Genomic DNA, 23,335 nt, shown 5'->3' on the forward strand with positions numbered 1-23,335 from the left:
CCATCACATCACGGTAATAATGTCACTAAATCAGTTATTCACAAACACATTTTGCTGTTTTAAATCAACTGTAGTGCAGACATATTGTTTGCATATCCATTATAATAATATATTTATTTGTGCATTTTACTAATATGAGTATATCTGACAGCTTTATATGCATTTTGTTTTGGACATGGATGGATTACTGTGTACCGGGCACAGGCCATGGGGCCAAAAGTGCCAGTGACCCCCAACCTTAACCTGCAACATGTCACTCAAATTAACAAGTATCGACCAGGAAGTGACTCATAAACACAAAGTGATGCAAAGGAACTACAAAGAGACACAAAAGACTACAAAGAAACACAAAACAACCACAAGGGCACACACAAACCACAAAAAGATGCTGACAACTACAAAGATATGCAAAACAACAACACAGTCAACAATGTCTTTTAAACTGTATGTTATGTTTTCTTTTCTTTTTTGGGGGGGGTTGTTTTGTTTGTTTGTTTATTATGGTGGTTGGTTCTTTGTATTGTTTTTTGGGCTTTGTTGTATTTTAGGTAGCCTTGTGTAACACCTTGGCTAAGGAAATACAGATGAAAAACTGCCCTTTGGTGAATTCTGACATTTTTATACCGTGTATTTATTAATTTGCACTGTCCCTTCTTAAATGAACTAAACTACACTGAACTTAAAAAAGCAAAGCCAACAAAAAGTCTGTGTCTCTCACTCCGGTGTAGGTGAGGTGGTGGGGCCCTTTATATATCTGTGCCCAGGGGCCCATTGTCACATAAACCGCCCATGGTTTTGGATGCTGCAGCTGCTCCGCAAAGCATCACACACTGGTCAACCTGAGACGTCAGCACGTCCCTACGTGCCCTACTGAAGCGGAGATACTTATGTTGCCTTCAAATGCTCCACGGACTTACAACATCCCTCGCGCTTAGCAGTATTTTCCACTTAGCCAGCAATAATGCAGTTTTATAGACAGATTATGGAAATGGCAACAAAATGGTGACGGCTAGTAAAAACGTAAAAAGCTCGGTCTTTAACGCAGCGGCTTTGGAAGTTTTGGTATTTCCTACAGCACGTGGAGGCAACGTTATTATTTTGCGTATGTGGTCTTGCTGAGCAAACGTTGAAGAAAACATGGTGATGTTGTGAGTGTGGAGACGATGCTAACCTCTCTGCAGACAGTGCGGCTGGATAAGCCCTGTCGTCACACTCGTTCCCGGCCTCGGTGTGCTGCATTTGAATGATGCACGCCACTGTTTCTGGATCCGGCTGGTGCTTTATGATGAGAGAGGAGGTCCGGAGCCGAGACATCGAGAATAACGGAGCAACACAGCTGACAGGCGGGTCGACCAACACACGGTCGCATGTTGTGTGTCAGAGTCGAGTCTTGTGTGGTCGCAGAGCTAACGACAGGAGGCTGGGATAGACGGGGACACATCCGAGAGGAGGCAGGTGGGCCAGAGATGGGAAATGACACCGCACTGCTCCAAAATCCGCCCGAGCGAAGGAGGGTAGCCCTTCAGGCAAAATATCCCCGGAGAGAAATCAGTGTTTGGTAAACGCTGCTCTAACACACACCTTTTTACTACACTGACTCTCAGACAGTGCCAACGTTTGGTTTCGCTGTGTTATTTCTGTCCCATCACTTTGCAGACATGTCCTTCACAATGGAGGATAATTTGGAGTCGGGGTGGGTGGCCGTCCGCCCTAATGCGTTTGAGGAGAAGGAGAAGCATAAATTTGTGTTCATCGTCGCCTGGAATGAAGTGGAGGGTAAATTTGCCATTACGTGTCACAACAGGACGGTGCAGAGGAGAAGCTTTGGCAGGGACACACCGGCGGAGGCGACTGGTCAGGATGGGGACAAAACAAAATGGCTCGAAAGTCCCGTCAGGGATAAAGTATCCAAGAGCCCTAGCAAGGGAGCCAAGGAGGCTGTGGTGAAAGGCTACAGCCCTAAAACCAAGTCCACAACAAAACCAAGCCCTGTCAAAATCCAGACATCTGCAGCATCCCCTGATAGTCCTGATACTGAGGTGTTGAAAGCACTAAGAGAGGACCAGCTGTCCCCATCACTGGACAGCTTGGACCTGGAGGAGCTGGACGGTCTGGGCAGGGAGGACTGCAGCTGGGCCGGACTCTTCTCCTTCCAGGACCTCCGGTCCATCCACCAGCAGCTGTGCTCGGTGAACTCGGACCTGGAGCCGTGCCTCCCGGTGTTTCCGGAGGAGCCAGCCGGGATGTGGACGGTGCTGTTCGGCCCGGCGGAAGTGCCCGAGACCGAGATGGATGAGCTCTGCTACAGTTTACAGATGTACCTGGGCCACGCGCTCGATATATGTGGGTGGAAGATCCTCTCGCAGGTGCTGTTCACGGAAAGTGACGACCCGGATGAGTACTACGAGAGCCTGAGCGAGCTGAGGCAGTCCGGGTATGAAGAGGCGCTGAACCGTGCATCAAAACATCTGCAAGAGGTGAGACTTCCGGTGATCCTCCAACAGGATCCCCATGACCTCATCATCTTGGTATTAACATAGTCACTGCATAGTAACCAATCTCACAGCTGCACATCTGGACAGGTGTCAGCTTTGTTGACCAGACCAGGTTGTGCCACTCAGATGGAGAGGAAGTGTGATGCAGTGGTTATTAGTGTGAGGTAGACACACCTAATAGATTGCATCTAGTTGAGCAGCCTACAAACCACTGCATTATACAGGAAAGGTGTGACCTGTAGTACTGTGGTGATGATCTTCATAAGTCACACAACCACAAAAAGAAGTATATTTTGATGAGATGACTAATCTTAAACTAAAAGTGTTAAGTATTTTTGCTTCACACAAAAATCTCTGGCAAACTGAGTGTAGACGCGTGGACCATCCAGTAGATGCATCATCAATTAGGCCTATAAATGAGTGTGTGCTCAGTCAGGAAACTGCATAGAGGTTTCATCGGCCTTTGTGTAGCCTAAATTAACCTCTTTTTATCAGTACATCAGCCATCTAAGATAGGATCAGCACATGGACTTTTATGAGATAAACCAAACAGTAAAACTTGGTATAATTATATATGGTGCGTTCATCAAGTACTTAAAGCAGGAAGAGAATTAAGGTCTGGGGTCACCAGAAGTCACAGTATGAAACAAGGTATGCCACAGTCTGACCTCCTTAAGCACAGACAAGACAAAAATACACAGACGTGTCCTTTAACAGTTGCACACTGATGAGACAGCTGACAGAGAAAGTGTTTCCTGTGTAAGAAGAATCTTGAGAAGACATTGAGAAGGATAAAGGAAGAATTTGTAAAATTAGGTTGGCCTAAGTAAATCATCTGTGGAATATTATACCCTCAGCATGGCTGCTGTCTGCTGCTTACACAGCTGAAAGAGTCAAGTGCGCATACACACAGACACACTTCAAGCACTTCTTTCCTTTTAGAATTAACCTGTTGATGTAATGTGCAGAGTCATCTTCTCAGGTTGCTAACCCTGTCTTATCCACTGTGTGGGAGACGACCCAGGCTGATTCCATAGTAAAGCTGCGGGAAATGGCTGTGTGCTTCTATGTTTTTGACCCTGGACCCTATTTTCACATGTTTTTATGTCTAGCTGACTAATGGAGACAACAGTTTTTGAAACTGGTCCAGCGTTTAGCGAGACTGCTGCAGTTACAGCAGGGAAACAGGCAGCAGTGTAATCTCTACGGGCAGTTGTGCACCATCAATTTACATCCATTACAAGTGTTTCTGCCACTCACAGACTCAGATTGTTTTTTGTAAGTGTCTGACAACATTGTGGAAAAGACCCGACAGAGAAATGAAATGTTTTTCTTTACCTTCCATTGATCCTGTGTGTTTTGTTGAAATCAGCTGTATATTTAGTTTTGAATATATATGAAAATCTTTTTTTTACATCAGTGGTTCCCAACTGGTGGGTCGTGGTCCAAAAGTGGGTCGCTTGTCCATTCTAAATGGACCGCAAGTGACTCACAAACGTGTGAAGTTATTTTGAAAGGCTGTTTCCTGCTGTAAAGTGAGTGAACAACAGACAGCTACTTTTCTCCATTTGTCATTTAGACATAAAAAATATTGGAAAACAGGGTCCAGAATGACAAAATACAGAAATTTCCCTTTAATGTAGGTGTGTGTGTGGGAGGGTTAACCCCACATGCAGTTTTCAGACATCCTTGAAGTCTTTTCTCTTGTAGAACCAAAAAACACTGTCTGAAAACACTTGATAATGCATAAATCTCAGGAACCATCCTGAAGTTGTCTCCCAGACAGTGGATGAGACAGTCTCAAACTGGGCGGGTTGCTACCAAGACATTACCTACTGTCAACACTTAGCTGCAGTGTCCTTATTATTCATAGGATAGCCATTTTTAGTGAGCTTTTCTTGCTAGCTTATTCATATATAAAGATTCGAGTAACACACTATATTTAAATGTTTAATGACATCGAGTCACTTACCGCAAGAAGATGTTATATATCAGATTTCTGTCTGTCTCATTTGTTATCATACTGTTGTTGTGAGAACATAGAACAGAAAATACAGAAACAGACAATATTTTTTTGACAAGTCAATGTATCCGGAAAGAATTACTTCAAAAATAGTGATAGATTTGTTATTACTGTAATACTTTTCATTGAAAACATCATATTTATTCAACACATCAGTATTAAAAAATCAAGTATACACATCCTGTAGTTTATTTCGCACCAGAGAGGAGTAAAAAGTATTAGTTTTGGTAGCTAAACAAGAAATTTAAGAATGTAGAAACCTAAGAATTCAGAGCGTGCAGAGCATTCACACATAGGTGACAGAAAGTTGATTTTTGTCCATGTGTGGTAGTGAATATGAGTGCAAGCATTTTATATGGAGTTATAAACATGTCTTGAAGTCATAATATTAATAAGCATTTATGTGAAACACTTCTACATGTACAATATGATTAGACACAAGCACCAATATGTAAATGATCAACTGCTTTGTATCTGAGACCTAACACAGTGCAGACATAATGCAGACACCATACACACTCCAGGCCTGCAGCTCCTCTTACACAGCAGCAGCAGATGTGAGTGATTGATTGGCTGCTCTTTACATAAACAGACATTATATTGATACTCAGCAGCTCTCACATTGTCCTACTAATCAGTGGGGTTAGATTAATGCAGCCTTGACTTATGGAGCCAGAGAGGGCAAGAGGTCCGCTGAGAGAGCAGGTGAGAAAGAGCATGAAGGGAAGAGTTCGCCATTATTAGCAGCGTAGCATTACTCCTGACTGGCATTATGGTGGATGATGCATTAACTCTGACTGTAATCTGTATTTCTGGAATTATTATCATTCAAACGTGCAGTATGGACCAAAATGATGCAGTTTTATACTGAACAAAAATTTATATGCAACACTTGCTCCTATTTTCACAGGTTTAAGTTAAAGATCTAAGACTTAATACTTTTATTTTTTTCTCAAATTTTGGTCACAAATTTGTCAAAATCCATGTTAGTGAGCACTTCTCTTTTTCCAAGATAATCCATCCACCTGACAGGTGTGGCATATCAAGATGCTGTTTTAACAGCATCACTACTACACAAGTGTTTCTTAGGATGGTCACAGTAAAAGGCCACTCTAAAATGTGCACTTTTATCACACAACACAACGCCACAGATGTCACAAGTTTTCAGGGAGTATGTCATTGGCATGCTGAATGTCCACCGCAGCTGTTGGCCGTGCACTAGATTTTCATTTAACTACCATAAGACATCTAAAATGTTGTTTCTGTGAATTTGGCAGTACATCCGACCTGCCACACAGCAGCACAAGTTGGTAATGATAACAAACTGCTGTCAGGTCCAGACCCTGGTGAGAATGACGAGCATGCAGATGAGCTTCCCTGAGACAGTTTCTGAAGGTTTGTGCAGCAATTCTTCAGTTGTTGGGGTGGCTGGTCTCAAACACCTTGTAGGTGAAGGTGCTGGAGGTTGAGGTCCTGAGCCAGTGTGGTTAAACATGGTCTGTGGTTGTGAGGCTGGTTGGATGTACTGCCAAATTAACAGAAATTACACCAGAGAAATGGCAGTAAAACGAACATTCAGTTCACGGGCAGCAGCTCTGGTGGGCATTCCTGCAGTCAGCGCGGCAATGGCACACTCCCTCAAAACTTGTGACATCTGTGGCATTGTGTTGTGTGATAAAACTGCACATTTTAGAGTGGCAAAAAAGAAGTCTCAGATCTTTAACTTCAAGTGTTGCATTTAAATTATTGTTGTAGATTAATCAGTAGCCTAATAGACTAATATTCATTACAAATGCTGCAAAACTATAAACTAAAATACATTTATCTTTAGTTATCACAGCTTTTTAATAAATTGAAGTAAAGTAAAAAGAATGACTTCATTTTAAGCTTACACTCTTCATGACTTCAACAGTTTATCATGGTCACAGTACAATACATTTTCTACGTGCTTGTATGTTTACTGTCTTTGCAAAAGTAAGACAGAGTCAAGAGACTACTTCCATGTACACTGATGTGTTTGTATGACTTTTTGGCTGAGGCGTATCCTTTTTGCTCCACTTTTGGCAGGGAAATGAGGTTAAGAGTAGCACAGAGGAATCACCCACATGTCATTCCACCCAGCCGGTCCCACACCCACTCCCTCACAGTTCAGAAACACACACCCAAATAAAAAAAAGACAGAAGAGCAGACACAGGAAGCTTTTCCCGCTGCCCTTCCTGAGCAAAAAAAACATTAAACAGTAGAGCCATCAGTTTTACAGATTGTGTGCCAGACAGCCCAAACATATTTGCTCCAGTTGTTTCAATAAGCGTGACTCTTCTCTTTCATCTCTGACTACCGCACCAGAATTAAGAAGATTTTGGACTGATGTTAAGTGCGCAGCCCTTTTTTTTTTTTTTTTTTTGCTCATTACTCAATAAGTGTCCCTCACTGTTTGAGATCTCCAGTCTGCTTGAAGGTGTATTCATCCTGAAGATGGAGGAAGAGTTACTGATCTTATTCAGCTCTTTATCACGGCAGATTCTCTGTACAGTTGTTCATTCAAACACAGTCTCTATCTCTCTCTCTCTCTCTCTCTCACACACACACACACATGCTGGCCTATTGATCCTCCCACTCCATTTGAGGGCTGGGTTAATGGTTATTTCAGTGCTTGCTGGTAGCCTGCAGGATTGTTCAGTCTGGCAAAAATGTGTGTGCATTGATCTTATTCCCAGCAGCAGAGAGGACTCTGCTCACTCAGCCGCGGTCTATGCTTTGAGACTGCACTCTAATATACTCCTATTATTTACAGTTACACAAAGTATCCTCTTAGTCTCGCAGTGAGGTGCAAATTTCCGTTCACTGCTGAGTGACGCTGAACATTTAAGTATGTTATTCTGGCTATTGTATACTCCTGATGGGTTAACTGATTTTCTGGCACTGTTATCACACTGTTATACAAATAACAGACAACTTGAAACATCCATATTATAGCCATATTTCTAATTACAAGGGGGATTTGAGGGTCTGACCCCTAACAAGAGTTTGGGCTGGGGCTGGGGGGTGAAACTTTCATATGTAGCCTACTTCTTAACTGTAATTCTAAGCATTACAATAATTTCCCACATTCATGTCAAGAAGAATCTTTTAAAACAATTTCAGACATCCCTAAAGTGGACCATACTATTTCTTAACCTTGACATAAGTTGTCTTGTCTACTTGCCTCACCCCCATCATTCAAGTCTGTGCTCATGTGAAACGTGCAAACCATTAAAGACACTGTATGTGAATGTACAGTAGGTAGCTAATATCTAGCTAGTGTAATACACTGTACGTTCTTACCTTCAGAGTTTTGCTTTGAAGTTACTCTGAAGACTGAAACATTATCCAAGCTACGATTTAAAGGCGTAAACCATTCAAAAATCAAACTTTGTCAGTTGTTTTCTTACCTTCAAACCAGAAAAATAATACACTTTAATAGAAAAATTAAATCCATATTCTACAGTATTTATTCCATAGGAGCCCTCTGTTTTTTACCTTTGAATGAATAGAAAAAATGAGTCATTCTAGATTAGTCCTGTGTTATCCATTCATTTTGGTATCAGGGCCAGTACATGATCTATAATGTGGATTGATGATTTATTTTATATGTTACTGTTGACTATTATTTACAAGTAAAAAGACAGTGGACAAATTTACATTATTGGTTTGTCTATGCCTGTGATGTTTGTCAGTCATAGCTCTAGATGCTGTATGGTATTAACACCTGCCTACCTCTTTGGCATGTTGTTAGTGTCTTTGGTTCAGGTACAGCATTGTGTTGGCCAGTGTGTGATGGGAAATGATGGTCTGCCATTGTGTGCATGTATGTGAGCCCGCCTTGCTGGCAGTTTTGCTCTAGAATTCTTTCTTGTTAACGGTAAGCACCCCATAAGGTGGTTATAGTGGGTTTCAGCATACCAAAGTTCCTAGGCCTGTGAGGTGTCTCGGTTTTAACTTGTGTTCCTGTTCTTTATGTGAAGTTCTATAGTACTTGCACAAAGCAGGGGAAAGGTTGAACAAGGTTTTTTGAGAATACAAAAAAGAAACAAAAAGACAAGTCTTTCCAAAATCACATCTCCTACATTCATTTATCAACTCGATGTCCTATTTCTATAAAGTCTCACCATATTACCTGATATTATACACTTCAACACAGCATAACATGGCCAGAAACATATAGTCCGAACCAACACAGACTTCACGTCGTCTCTTCACACGACGTTGTCAACAATCTCCTTTTGCCATGCGCACTACGGCACCATACCTGTAGTAACTTGTGCCTGAATTCTAACACATAAATTAAGTACACATAAATATAACCTTAGCGTAGTCCAATTCTATATACTGTTCAAAATATACAGAAACAGTAAGTGTAAACTTAATAATACCAGAACCTATATGATATGTCATATCAATACAGACATTTTTACCAAATATATAAATTTGTGCTTAAGTGGCTCTTACACTGGTGTAATGGATTTGATTTATCAACGTCTACAGAGATTATACTCAGTTCACTGAAGCACGTGCCTGTGCTGTACTGGTTTCCCTTTACACCCTGGAGAAAAAGTTGACCCCCTCGATTGTCATTGTATAATTTGCACTCTGATTACAGCCACCTATAGTAGTATATCTTTCTGCCCAGTGTGTACTTTTTCTAATTTGTGCATAAAAGACACATGGATAAATATATAACATTTTTTAACCAAGGTCCTTTCAACTGTCTTAATGTGTTTTTGTTTGTTAGGATAACATTGGATCGCTCATTAACAAGGCCTTACAGAGATTTTAGAAGGGCTTCTAAATATTTATCTGTTCTAAAATTCTGAAAAGTTGTTTGTATGTTGACAATAATTAAATAAACTTCCTGTATGTGCATGTGATGCAGCTGCTGGATAAGCACAAGACCATGGACAGTATGGTGGAGCTGCTGGAGCTCTATGAGGAGGAAGATGACGTCTACGGAGGCCTTCTGGAAGCCTCCACACAGCTGTACCAGTACCTGCTGCAGCCCTTCAGAGACATGAGAGAACTGGCAATGCTACGCAGACAGCAGATCAAGGTAACAGTTTGCACCACAGCAGATCTTTAATAATTTGGGGGGGATTTGTGTCATAAAAACTAGGTTCTTACAGAGTTTGAGCACAAATCCGTTGACCCAGTAGTCTGCCAAAACCTCTCTGGCATTCTACCAAGCCTCCTCAACTTTTTGAGTCACAGTTCTCCACTGAAAAGTGCACAGTACACACACACACACACACACACACACTCACACAGATGGCCAGCTGACTTTAGTTGTGAAAAAAACTGTGTATACTAATGGCATCAAACTGGGAGAAAATGACAAATATGACTAAAAAGTTGGTGTTTTGGTGTTGTTAATGGTAGTTTAACCCTATTATTTTGATGATTTTCATTAGTTATTCAGATGCTATGCTTAGCTAGCATATGTGGGAACCTGGCCATTATGCAGATGGGTCTAGATGTGTTTCTATATTTCTCTACAGGCACCGACATGGCACGGACATAAAACACAATAGTGCTCACAGGAAATTCTCATGTCTCTTAAAATAGAGTCTGCTTTGTGTGTGTGTATATCTGTGTGTGTATGTGTGTTTTACTGTGATGTATTATGCAAAATCCATTCTCTTGTATGCTCTGAAAAGATGCCTTATGGTTGGTGGGTTAGTGGTGGTGAGATGTGTCTCGCTGCACAGACAAGATGAAGGCTGGTGAATGGATAAATGGTGGAAAGGTGGAAATAATTACTGCAGTGCTGATGGCACGTTTATATTTAGCACACTGACTCACATCAGGAATAAAAATATTTCAGTATCACATCACCACATAACATCCATCAGAAAAGAAGCAAGCAGACACATAGACAAACACAGCTTTTCCCAGACTTGGCTGGGAACGCCTTCCTGTCAGTTTTGTCCTTTTCCACAGGATAATCTGAAACACTTGGGATGCAGCAGCTGTGAGTTGAGTGACATACTGTGCGCTGGAATAGAGCCCCATGGATCTCCAATTTCCTGCAGTCTCACAGAAACATGAATAAGTCATGTCGTGTGTGGTCCTATAGGTTTACTGCAGGCACAGGGTGATGCTGATAGGCTGGGATCAGCGGGCACGTTGCAGAAATGGAAAGATAGAGGACAAAGTTTGAGAACTTCACACCTTAGTCGCGGCTGAATAAATGTTCTCAATCCTAGTTCTGCTGCATGAGAGGAAATAACTCTCCATTTCAGGCATGGATGTCTAAAGAGATACAGCACTGAAGACAGGACCCTGTTTAATCTTGAAAAGTGCTCAGTGGTGCATGACGCCAAAATCGATCAAATGCTGCGTACAGTAGCTCAGTCCATAGGTTGGGAACCGGAGGGTCGCCTGTTCAAGTCCCCGTCCGGACCAAATATGGAGCGTGGACTGGTGGCTGGAGAGGTGCCAGTTCACCTCCTGGGCACTGCCGAGGTGCCCTTGAGCAAGGCACCGAACCCCCCAACTGCTCGAGGCGCCTGACCAAGGGCAGCCCCCTCACTCTGACATCTCTCCACTTTGTGCATGTATAGGTCCTGTTTGTGCATGTGTGTGTCTTTCGGACGTGTGTGATTGACAGCAAGAGTGAAAAAATCGAATTTCCCCTCAGGGGGGATTAATAAAGTATATAAAATTAAATTTAAAAAATTAAAGTTAACCGAATGATTGGCCTGCTTCTGCATCACTGGGCCCACAGAACAAGAGCAGTACAGACTTCCACTGGCTGAGCTGGCTACTTCCGGTTAAGTGTTAAGCGTTAACTTGAATCAATAAAATGATTTAATCTTGCGGCTATTCTAGACTTTACAAATGTTATCTAACTGAATGAATTAAAACAATGTGTCTGCTGATTTACGTACTTAACTGTCACAATGTAAGTTTATGGGAAAAAGTCTTTTTGAGCTCAGTATCATCATGACGGGCTCAGAAGTTGTAATTCCACCCTTTTGGCCACTGCGAAAATTGGTTTCAGAGGCCAGAGCATTTCCTGGGAGCCTGATAGCAGCAGGTGGTGATAGTCTGTATTTGTCATTCAAAAACAGAAACCAAAAGACAGACGATTCAAGATGCTAGTTAGCCTGTTAGCACATTTACAACACAACCTGATGTGGAAAGAACAAATTATTTTTACCATGAGCATGTGAACAGTATCACAAACAATTACGGACCATTTCTGCTGAAGAGCTCAATGGCAAAAAACATAATCTTACAGTCTTAACAAGTTTATTTAGGTCTCACCTCCTCTTGATTTGTTTGCTTTCCTTGCTTCTGTTGCACTAATCTGAACCACTAAGCAGGGGGATTTTATTCACCGACAAGCTCCGATGGGCTTTGTCGGCTCAGCCGATGATTTAACATGCTAAATTGGCCCTAAAAGAGCCGTCAAGGGCCGACTAGTGCCATTGGTACAGGATACACCGCAAAAAGTAAGGCGACACACACTCAGCGACGGCCCAACACACACCAAGCCCGACTGTCGTTTTGGTGTGTGTTGGGACCTTGTTCAGAAGAGTATAATATAGAAATAATTTCATTTGTTTTCAGTGTAATTGTTTCAATGTATTTTGTAGGTATACGTATGAAGTAATAAAATAAAGGACAATGAGGCAGATTGCCCCCGCCCCAAGAGGGTCAAATTTCGAATAATTTGTGACAAATTCCATCACTCCTTTTTTTCATGTACTTTTTTAATACTGTCGTAGATTAAATTGGGGACTTTATTCTATATTCTGATACATTAACAGCTGAACTGTAGTACTACAGGAAAGAAAAGTGTGTTGTCAATCAAATGACACCAGGAACTATAATCAGACTGGCAAAAACAGTGTGATTTGGAGAAAATGTCACTCCCAATGGATGATTCTATGACACTAGTATGTCCTTTATTTCGCACCTTACAGTACTTCAGACATCCTTTCTGTCTTGTGAAGTTGGTAGTATTTAGATTGTAGACTCACTTTACTGTTCAGAAAGCTGCAGAGAGAAACCTGCATACTGCCCGTGTAACTCACATTTCCCTTACAAACCAGGCAGCCATGACTAACTGTGACACACTACATAAGGATCAGGTCAAAGTTGAGAGTCAACTCAAATCACTTCCTTTGTGCACTGTTGTTTTTGTGAGAGCCGGCGTTCTTACGTACTTACTCTTACTTTCTGTGTCTCTGCTGTTGCACCATTTGGTTCTGAATGCAGTAAATCTGGTCGCTCACAACATTAGTGAGAGATTTTGGAAGAGAGAACAAGGGAGTTGAAAAATCTTGCAGGTCCCACCGAGATTTGAACTCGGATCGCTGGATTCAGAGTCCAGAGTGCTAACCATTACACCATGGAACCTCCTATGAACATGGGCAGCGGGGAACAGCACTCAAACTCGTACTTCCGGGTCTATTTATAGCCTGGAGCGTCTGTCGCTCAGGCACAACATGGCTTTCTGTTGCTCTGTAGCTCATCTGAATTTCCTTTGTGGCGGGGTTTAGAGTCTTTTTCTGTTCCTAGCTGGTCACTTTTTCAGGCTTCTTTCAAATTCTACATCATTTGTCATTGTTTATGTCTTGTATGTGTGTGTTTATGTTGTATATATAGCAGTATTTTTTCTCCCTGTAGAGAGGTTTGTTATATCATTAGGGCATTTGAAAGAAATCCACATATCTAATAGACAGTTTAAGTGAAGTCTGATGTGATACGATACAAGAGAGAAGACAATTCAAAAATAAGACTACTGTACTGTATGAGCTGGAAAACTGCTGGAAAAAACATTTTTAATAGATAAATTAAGATGGTCATTAAATAGAAAGAAATAAGAAAGATGAGTCTGCTCTGTCAAACAATAAGATGAAATGGTGATAACAAACTATAGATCAACAAAAAAAATATGACAAATATTGAACATTGGCAAAAATCATGTTTCTACATGAGGTAGCATGTCAGTTTTTGAGTAGTAGAAGTTTCACTGATCCTCTGATCTTGATGTTGCCTCTGCGCATTCACAAGGGCAAACAAGGCCATACACTGTACCAAAATACTTAATGTTCCTTAGAATACATTTTTAGATGGTATGTTAAATGCTGCTCACAAAAAATCACAGGAACACAGATCATTGGATGTGAAGCCAACAGGTCTAAAATTGCACTATGTATAGCAATGCAGAGAAAAAAAAATGAAAAGAATGAGCACTGGCACCCCGCCAGCAGGAAATTGCAGTGGTAAATGATACTGGTGCACTGCTGAGAAGTGCAGGGTGAGCTGAGGTGTGGCGAGGATACTGAGGGTCACACAGGGTTGCATTTTTCTTCTTTATGTTGCATAGACACCATTTGTTTTCCTCCGTGACATCTGGTAGTTGATTTTTCAGATTTTTGCTCCGTGTTGATCTGATTTTTTTCTGTGTTTGGTTAACAGAGACATAGTGATGTCATATTCCCATGATGGTCTTAAGCTTTCTCCAAAGGGTCATAAAATGCAAAGTAAAAAGTAAAAAGTTGAGTGAATGTGTGATGCTGAAATATTACAGGTTTTATTTGGTTGTTTAAGTGTTTCTAAATGGTGACGTTATTACATCATTACGTCATTTTATCCTCAGGAATCCAAAATGTCAGAACAACCCCAAAATCAAAAATACATATTTTTCCTCTAACCTGTGGTGCCATATATTAGTCTAGATTGTTTTGGTGTGAGTTGTGGAGTGTTGGAGATATTGACCGTAGAGATGTCTTTCTTCTCTTGAATATAATGGAACTAGATGGCACTCAGCTTGTGGCGCTCAAAGTGCCAAAAAATACATTTGGAAAACTCAACAGCAATGTCTCTCACCAGAAATCATGACCTGGTTACTCAAGATAATCCACAGACCTTGTTGTGAGCAGTTTCATGTAGGAATTATTTTCTTTCAACCAAACTACACCCGGATACTATATCATTGTGCAGAGGGAAGCGTGCATGTACTCATGGACAAGAGGCTTGTGTCCTCCTCAGCTGAGCTGAAACATTAGCTAGCTCAGTGGTGCATGGTGAGCTAGCAGTAGATGCATTCTTCCTTTTGCGCTATGATACAGTTGCGGGGTGTATTTCAGTAGAAATATATGACACTGTTCACAACAAGGTCTGTAGATCATCAACAGACATCTTACCTTTCTACAACTAGCTCACTGTGTCACACTGAGCTAGCTAACGTTACAGCTCAGCCGAAGAGGATGCCATTATTGTTTATATCTCACACAGTCATAAGCAGGCACCTGTCATCCATGAGTAGCTGCACGCTTCCTTTAAACGTCTTTAGGTTTGCGGTTGTAGTTCAGTAGAAAGAAAATAGTTCCTACATTAAACTGCTCACAATGGAGTCAGTGGATTATCTTGAGTAACTGGGTCATGGTTTCTGGAAAGAGACATTGCTGATGAGTTTTTCAAATGTACTTTTTTGGTTCTTTGAGCACCACAAGATGAGTGCCATCTAGTTCAGTTATATTCAAGAGAAGGTAGACATCTCTACAGCTGATATCTCCAACACTCATCAACTCACACCAAAACAATCTAGCTTGATAAATAGCACTACAGGTAAGAGGGAAAATATGTATTTTTGATTTTGGGGTGAACTGTGCCTTTAGTCCCCTTTTATTCTTGCCATTTTGTGGCAGTAGTGTGTAAGAGCTGGGAGTTCAACCACCTCTGAATCTCAAATGAAGCAGTGTATCTTCTGAGCATGGACTTTTATGAATGTGCCTCTAACTGCCTGGTAGTAGTGAAACTGTAGTGGCCGGCCATGCATTATATTTTTTATCCCCTCAGAGTTGTATGCCATACATACCATATTTATTTTGATATCTGTATAATATATACTTTATCACAGCATGTACATATTTTTACTTTGTATAATTTATATTTCTTTGGACAATATTTTTACAGGATAATTCTTTTTCATACTCCCTCACTGAGGCCCATCGTCGTTCTTAGCCTTGCTGACAAAATATGCTCATCCTTTCTGCACAGATTTCCATGGAGAACGACTACTTGGGTCCAAGGCGGATTGATGCTCTAAAAAAGGAGGACTCTGACTGGCAGAAGAAAGCTCAGGAGGCAGTCCTCAACATCCAGGAGTTTACTGTAAAATACTTTGAGATCACTGCCAGAGCCCAGAAAGGTGCAGTATGCCATCACTGTCACTGCCAATGTCAAGTCAATAAAGCAGCAGAGGGATGACTTTGAATCATCACACACAACAGCACACACACACATACACACACAGAGTGGTAGAACTGGTCTGCTATTGACCTGTGTGTGGTTTTTGAACGCCAGGGCTAATGTGATTTGGTATTAATGAGGCAGTGCAGACAGCCCTGGTTTGACAGGGACAGGAAGAAACAAGGACAACCTATTGATCAAACAGCTCTGCCAGCAGATTGTCTCTGTGCAGGGCTGCTCCACATTGTGCCCCTGCTTATCTATGTTTTTTCTCCACCACTTATTGGTCCATTTATTATCTGACACTTATGAGATCAAAAATCAGATAAGTGAGTGGCTTCAAGTGCAAGATGGAGTGAAAGAAGTTGTAATGTCCATATGTGGCCAATAGATGTCTCCCTCTACATTACTGTAATAAAGATTTAGTCCTGTGAGACTTTAGTCATCACATTAAAAGAAATGAAAGCGTGGGAGAAATGCCCACTCACATTATCAGAGGAGAAAGTTATTTGATCGTGCTGGTGACTCACTTTCACGTGAGAACACGTCACTTTTAACTGTGTGGAAATATCACTCAGCCTCCTGTGCATTGCCTTTTGTTCGTGTGTTTGTGTATTTGTGTAGGGGTGTATGAGCGTATGAAGGTGGACCAGCGCAAGTTTGGTAAATCTTCATGGACAGCTGCGGTGGAGCGCATGGAGAGACTCCGCTATTCTGTGGCCAAGGAAACTCTGCAGCTCCAGAGAGCCAGGGAGATCTGTCTGGAGCAGAGGAAACACACACTTCGAGATGAGGTATGGTAGTGACATTCAACATCGTACAAAACACAGACAGAAACACACACATGCAGAAGTTTAATGTGAGTTTTTTGTCCCGTCCCCTCAGATGCAGAGTCTATGTAGCAGTGAAGATGCCATGGTTCTCTTAGACCAAATGGAGACACAGTACTATGAGCTCCAGCTTCAACTTTATGACATCCAGGCTGAGATACTACAGTGTGAAGAGCTGCTCCTCACCGCTCAACTAGACAGCGTTCGCAGACAGATGTCAGGTATTTTGGCAGAATTTACTAGCTACTTACTGCTTACAGGATTAACCCCTTAAAAGGTAACTTCTGTATTTTTTAACTTGGACCCTACTCTCCCATGTTTTTGTGACTAATGGGAGCAATAATTTTTTAAATTGGCTCAGTTAAGTGAAAGAGTTTCAGCCAACAGCCCCAAAAAAGGTTGCAATCTAATCACTCTGGGCATGTTCGCAGTGTCAATTTACATCCACCAATAGTGCTTGTTTTTGCCACTGACAGGCTCAGATTGATGTTACTATTTGTGTCTGACAACATTACGGAAAGGATCCCTACAGAGATAGACCTTATTGTTAAAGAGTAAGATCCTTTTTTGTTTAACCAGAAACAAAATTGCTATCGTCAAACCCACCAGACTTTATTTCAACAAACTGTAATTTTATTGTTGTAAAACTCATCATTAAAAAGTCAAGAGAAACACAAACTAAAACTTAGAAAAAACTTGATAAACCTTTTGTTCACCAAGTTGGATGTTAAGTTTGTGCCCCCCCTCTTCCCTTACAAATGTTTCCTTGTTGCCAGATGTAACATTTTGATTGGTTAGCTATGCTGTGTATAAACCTGCTGCAAGACAATCTGAATTAAAACTCCTGGTGTGTCCGTCACACACACCGCAAACACCTGTACCTGTGTGTCCACACAAGTCCGTATTTTCATGTCTGTGTGTTTCCAGAGTGTCAGGATGAGGTTGTGTACTATGACACCTTTGAAAGTGCAGATGATATAAAAGAAGATGATACTGGTGAGAGGGAAGAGCTGAGCAGACTTCAGGTCAGCGCTCGACAGCTGGAGGCAAGAAGGGGCCGCATCACTGCCAAGCGCTCCTATCTGAGGAACAAAAGGGTGTGTACACCTCACTCACATTCACACTTAGTTTCATTGCGTTGTTGCGTATGTCTTGCGTTCTGCATGCTGTAGAATGGAGTGTGTGTTTTGTATTTTGTTTGATTGGGCTTCATTTTTGAGCAGAAGTGACCCTTGACCAGCTAAAAAAATATGCATTGGAATTTCGCAGTATGCATGGTGCTGTGTGGATCAGTGTGTTGATGTTTTATTCTCCCAAACATCTGCAGGAGATCTGTGTATCCAACCACACTCAGAAACAGCAGAAACGTCAAACCATGTACAAGGACTCCATATCCCACCAGGTCTTACAGGTAGTTGTGTTTTTTTTAATAATAATGTGACTGTATACCTGATGCCCTCTCCACCTCTAAACCTCAAAATTTTTCAGCTGAAAAATGACGATGAGGAAGACGAGGAGAGGAAGAACAGCAGAGTTAGTCAAGAGAGACAGAGAACTCTGGACAGACTACGCACTTTCAAGCAGGTATGTGCCCTCCCTGCTGTAAATGTTCGTCAGTATCTCAACATATGTGTTTATTTTCTTACTGATCGACTTCTGTCTCTCACTGTGCCCTTCTCTAGCGGTACCCAGGTCAAGTGATTCTGAAATCTACTCGTTTACGCGTGTCCCACACCAGAAGAAGAGAGCGCGGGAGGAGCATGGAAATGTATAGTGTGAGTGAGAGGGAGGAACATGCAGACACAGTCCAGACACAGGGCCAGCCGTTGTGTCTCAGCACCAGTGTGCAGACGGACCCCAGCTCCACGCTTACCACTCAGCCCGTCACAGTCCTCACCGCGTCCCTTCCTCCTCTGCCTGTGCCCAGTCCTGCAGACTCCTCCTGCTCTCCCTGCTCTCTGTCCTCACTGCTGGCATCCCCCATGTCCCCTCCTCCTCCACCTCCACCTCCACCTCCCCTTCCGACAAAGGAGGAGTTGTCGCCCTCTGGGAGCCCGGGTCGGCACGGGCACAAAGTTGAGGGGAAGAGTGCAGGAGAAGAGCTCTCCCTGTCCCCACTCGGTCCATTTATCCCTCGCTTCTTTGACAGCAGCCAACTGTTGAGCGCCCGGAAAAAGCTGAAGAAGACTCCAGCATTTGACTCCCACAGCAGGAGAGGTACTGGAACCATTTAGTGCAATAGCAGGCTCTATTATACCACATTTTTACTGCATGGTACTGCACAGTTAAACTCTGCTTGACTCCCTCTCTTTGGTTTTCCATTACTAGAAGTGTGGATACTACCTGGTACTTTTTCGTTACCACCTCAGTTGAGATTCCAAGTGACTTGAGCCGACACTAGAGAGATGAGTTAAAACACAGATTGGTCAGAGAGAACGGTCACTACCACGACATGGGGAATCCTGCACAAACCCGCCATTTTTTAATAGCCAAGCTACCATCAATAGCAGCTGCAATTTTTTTATTCGCTTGCCCCAAGATTTTTTAAAAACGGCAGCCCGCAAAGCTGCGCCGTACGATTGACAAAGTGAAGACATTCCTCTGTTTTGTTGCTGATGAAAGGATTCGGCAAGTGTAGCACTGAAGATAATGTCACAGCAGTATCACGCACGTCACTATGGTGATCAGCTGAGAGTACCACCTACATTGAGGAGATATAATTTGCAGGAGAAAACTAAATAGAGAAAAGGACCTGGTACCAAAAGTGAGCAGAGTAGAGACAAAACCATGCAGTGAAGATGAGGCATAAGATTAGCATGTTACAATAGCCAATCACAGTTTGTCTCCCTCTTCTCTTCCTGTACACAGTGAGCTCGCCCATGGACGAGGTGCTAGCCTCCCTGAAGAGAGGCTGCTTCCACCTGAGAAAAGTCGACCAGCGGCCTCTGCCTCCTTCCACGGGTGACGATGACCCCAACAGCATCCTGGCTCAGATTCGTAAGGGGGTCAAACTGAGGCGCGTCCCCAGGAAAGAGAGAAAGGATCAGGGAGAGCTCCCGGCCTCCACCGACCCCTTGACCAGGAGCATCCACGAGGCGCTGCGCCGCATAAAGGAGGCCTCGCCAGAGTCTGACTCAGATGACGACGGACTGGCCGGCCATGACTGGGAGAGCTAGGGCTTAAGGCTCAGACGCAACAAATAATACGCACACAGATGCCTGCAACCTCTGGCACTGCATGCACTGTACTGTACTGAAAAGTGCTGTGTTGTACTGTACTCTCACACGCACATACATGCAGTTACTCAATCACTCACACTTAAGCACACGCAGAGCAGTCACACATGTATCTAGTGACTATGCCAGGGCCTGAGTCATGCCGAATATCATCAACTTGCCGAGTACTCCAAAGGTCTAATGGTCAATCTGCTCGTTTGTTTTTCACACTACATTCACCATCATGAAGGACGTCATTTGTGTTTTTATTTCTACTGTATGTTACTGTGGTATTATTCCGGTTATCAGAATTTAATGTTATAAAGCTCTGCACTGGCCTCATGTGGCTACATTAACATCCAACAGCACACATTTTACACCAACACACTGCACTGACTGAAAACTCCAAACCTCATACAGAGAGCTGCAGAGCTGTGAGGTGTGTGACTTTTTTTTTCCACTCGCCCCAAAAGAATTAGCAAAGAGAAACTGTAACTGTAACACAAATATGTAATGGGTATCGAGAAGATCCCACTAAGATTTGAACTGGATTTACTGTCCAGACTGTAAACCATTACACCATCACCTCTGCTGACGCTCTCTTCTGTTTTTACCATGACTGAGCCACGCTATGCTGCACAGCTGGTTTCGTCCCGTCACATGTGGATGTTTCAGTGTCAGACAGTACAAAGACCACTGCTCGTCTAATCTGACACTGCACAAAGACTGTAAATCCTTTAGTCTGTTGCACCAGACTCATACCCCTCCCCCGCTCTTGTCCTCCTCCGACCTTCACCACCCCCAACTCTCGCCCCCTCTCTTGGTGCGGGAATATGTATCGACCCATCTGTTCGACCGCAGCATATGGCCAGGCCGGTGGGAGATACGGAGAGTCACAGTAGGTTTATCATTTGATGCCACATCTAACAACATCTCTGAGCAGAAGCTGGTCACCCCAAGTGGGAGAGGATTAGATGAAGGGTCACCTGCAGAGCTGCAGAGTTTCTTTAGCAGGCTGGAGGTCACGGTTAGTGTCGGTAATCTTTGTAAAGTGTGGGCACACTTGGTCAGTGATTCCTGAACTCCTCATGTGGGATAGACACGGCAGAGCTGTGAAGCCGGTCGCGCTCGTTTGAATGATGGATGGTCTGTGGGAGGCTATATTCTCTCAGCGCTGTAGGGAGTCACTGTGGGCTGTGGAGCAGGCGGTCGTGATGGATGCGGTTTCTGCTGCCGTCTTATTCACTTTCTCTCCTCTCTATTGCATCTTTCCTAATTTCTTTCTCTGCGCTCAGTGGGCAGAAGCACACAGTAGGAGGCCTGTTACTCACAGTGCTGGGAGTGAAAACATGCCCGTGCACACATGGACTCACGCACTGAGTTCACAGCCGACATGTGCGGAAACATTTTAGTGGCAAAGTGAGTACACAGCCTCTTTTCAGAAATGGTTTCAGCACTTTCATGATACATAGTACTTATTCTGAATCACTTTATCTGTACAGTTACAAACTTTTTTTTATCACTGGCGAAACATTATATCTAGTAGATGAGTAAGTCTAAAAGCACTGAACGACACGTGGAACTGGACCTATGAAAGTGTGATGGAGAGAGCAGGGGGTGCTTAGCAGCAGAGGAACTCATGCACATGTTAACATGAAGCAAAAAGATTTGACTTCATGAAGCTCTGAGTCTAACACAGCCTCAGCATGCACTGTCTTAAACAGCTTTGATTCAAAGATTTGTGCTTTTTCCTCCTGTGTTGAGAGCCATCTGATTAATAAATCATGAATCAGGAACTGATGTAGAAAGACCAGGCATGAAGGTATATGTCACATTATACAGCTTGAAAATAGCTCAGTGCTAAAGAGAGTTTATTATTTTCCTGGCAGAGCAAACCTGAGGCACTTTTACACGTCATCTGTCACTGTCAGCACATTGTTTGTCCACGGTACCCTCATCATGTAGCATGAGACAGAGATCTAACCCTGACTGACTCTGAACGTAAAGAAATATTTCACCCACAAAATGATCAGCTGTATATCAATTACTCACCCTGTGTTACGTTGAATTCATGAAGAAAGCTTTTTTTTTCCTCACATGCCTCCACGGTGAACGAAGAATCCAAAACCTGGGAACATTCTTGTTGAACTGCATTAAAAACAGCAAAACTATAACAAAACGTCTGTTGACAAACTCTCACACAGCTTATGTAGTATAATCCAAGTCATATTCCCCGGTTGTATGCTCAGTACTCACCAGTCAGACAGCCCTTTCAGACAGGGAACTGAACTGACAGTGAAACTCATCTGTGCTCTCCTCAAGGCCAGACTCCATTAACAAAAACAGTAATTTTGACTGGTAAAGCATGGAAGCTGCTGGTCTACCGCTGCCTCGATGAGTTAGTTTGTGTTCATTTTATGACTTTGGTGTTTCAAAGGGTTAGATTGGATTCAGCAAAGTCACACAATAACACAAAGAAACTGCAGATGGAGGTGGTAGTAGAGCAAGGTTCAGCAAGGTAAAATTACTGTTTTTTTCAATGGAGTCTGGCCTTGAAGTGAGTACTGATAAGTTTCACTTTGTTTTAGCTCCTCACTGAAAAGGGCTGTCTGTTTGGGGAGTACTGACTGGATAAATTAGACTTGCATGAGATGTGTGAGAGTTTTTAAATGAATGTTTTGATATAGTTTTGCTGTTTTAAAACATGGCTTCCTTTTTTCATCAAGAATTTTCTCCATTTTTGGATTCTACATTCACTGTGGAGGCAAATGTGCTCAAAACTTTCAGGAAACTGGGCTCAGAATGTGACACCTTTGCCATGAATCAACCATCTATCTGCTGACTGACCTTAGAGACACACTGTCACATGTTTTACACTGATCTTTATCTTATAACCTTAACACTGCTCGTTTGTCAGCTAACTGTAACTTTACATTGCATTCCATTGTTTGTATTCCGTTTTTTTTTTCTTTCCAAAGCATTTCCAGCCAAATCATTTTGTGATGTGTTTGCTTCTCAACATTTTCATATGTAGCCCTGTTTATCCACACAGGCTGACAACATGACCCGCTGTCTGAATAAGCCAGGCAGACACTCAAGAAGTGCAATATCAATATATAGATATACAAAAAAAGGGATGAAACAAGTTGACGGGTGATAATGAGTTCAGATTGATTGCCTAATACAATGGACTTATTAAACTTTGCAGTTGTTTTTACACAATAGTGTATGAACAAACTGTTCCAAGAATACCTTTCTGCCTTTAGTCCTACCATTTTCATTTATTCAAACCTTTTTTTTTTATTTACAACCTTGCCCCCGCATTTGAATAAAACCTTGTGAAGCAAATTCTGAGATTGTCTGTTGTCACTGTTGGAAAAAAAATGTTGTTAATCATGTAGAACAAAAGCGATTTGCACACACTGAATTCTGCTGTCTCTGTATTTGTATATAAAACATAGCATTTCTCAGTTCACAGAGGTGTGTTCTCAGCCGGGTGGGGCTGAAGGATTTAGTTTGGCTGAAGCACC

General features: G+C 42.4%; 1 protein-coding gene and 1 non-coding gene across 2 annotated transcripts; one reads left to right on the forward strand and one right to left on the reverse strand.

Moving 5' to 3' along the window:
- Positions 1-1,101: 1,101 nt before the first annotated feature.
- On the forward strand, positions 1,102-22,240 carry LOC125890051 (junction-mediating and -regulatory protein-like). The gene is made up of 10 exons (XM_049578444.1): positions 1,102-2,477; positions 9,432-9,605; positions 15,569-15,719; positions 16,385-16,554; positions 16,646-16,811; positions 17,518-17,687; positions 17,918-18,001; positions 18,079-18,174; positions 18,273-18,807; positions 19,459-22,240. The coding sequence occupies exons 1-10, from the start codon at positions 1,659-1,661 to the stop codon at positions 19,764-19,766; spliced, it is 2,673 nt and encodes an 890-aa protein (XP_049434401.1). The 5' UTR covers positions 1,102-1,658; the 3' UTR covers positions 19,767-22,240.
- trnaq-cug (transfer RNA glutamine (anticodon CUG)) lies at positions 12,848-12,919 on the reverse strand. Its single transcript has one exon. It is a non-coding gene; the product is annotated as a tRNA-Gln (tRNA).
- Positions 22,241-23,335: the final 1,095 nt, after the last annotated feature.

Source organism: Epinephelus fuscoguttatus, linkage group LG6 (genome assembly GCF_011397635.1).
Source record: "Epinephelus fuscoguttatus linkage group LG6, E.fuscoguttatus.final_Chr_v1".
In the NCBI taxonomy this organism is placed as follows: Eukaryota; Metazoa; Chordata; class Actinopteri; order Perciformes; family Serranidae; genus Epinephelus; species Epinephelus fuscoguttatus.

Coding starts and splice junctions, on each gene's coding strand:
- LOC125890051 (XM_049578444.1), top strand. CDS start 1,659: ATGTCCTTCACAATGGAGGATAATTTGGAGTCGGGGTGGGTGGCCGTC. Junction 2,478..9,431: donor CATCAAAACATCTGCAAGAG/GTGAGACTTCCG, acceptor CATGTGATGCAG/CTGCTGGATAAGCACAAGAC. Junction 18,175..18,272: donor GACTACGCACTTTCAAGCAG/GTATGTGCCCTC, acceptor GCCCTTCTCTAG/CGGTACCCAGGTCAAGTGAT.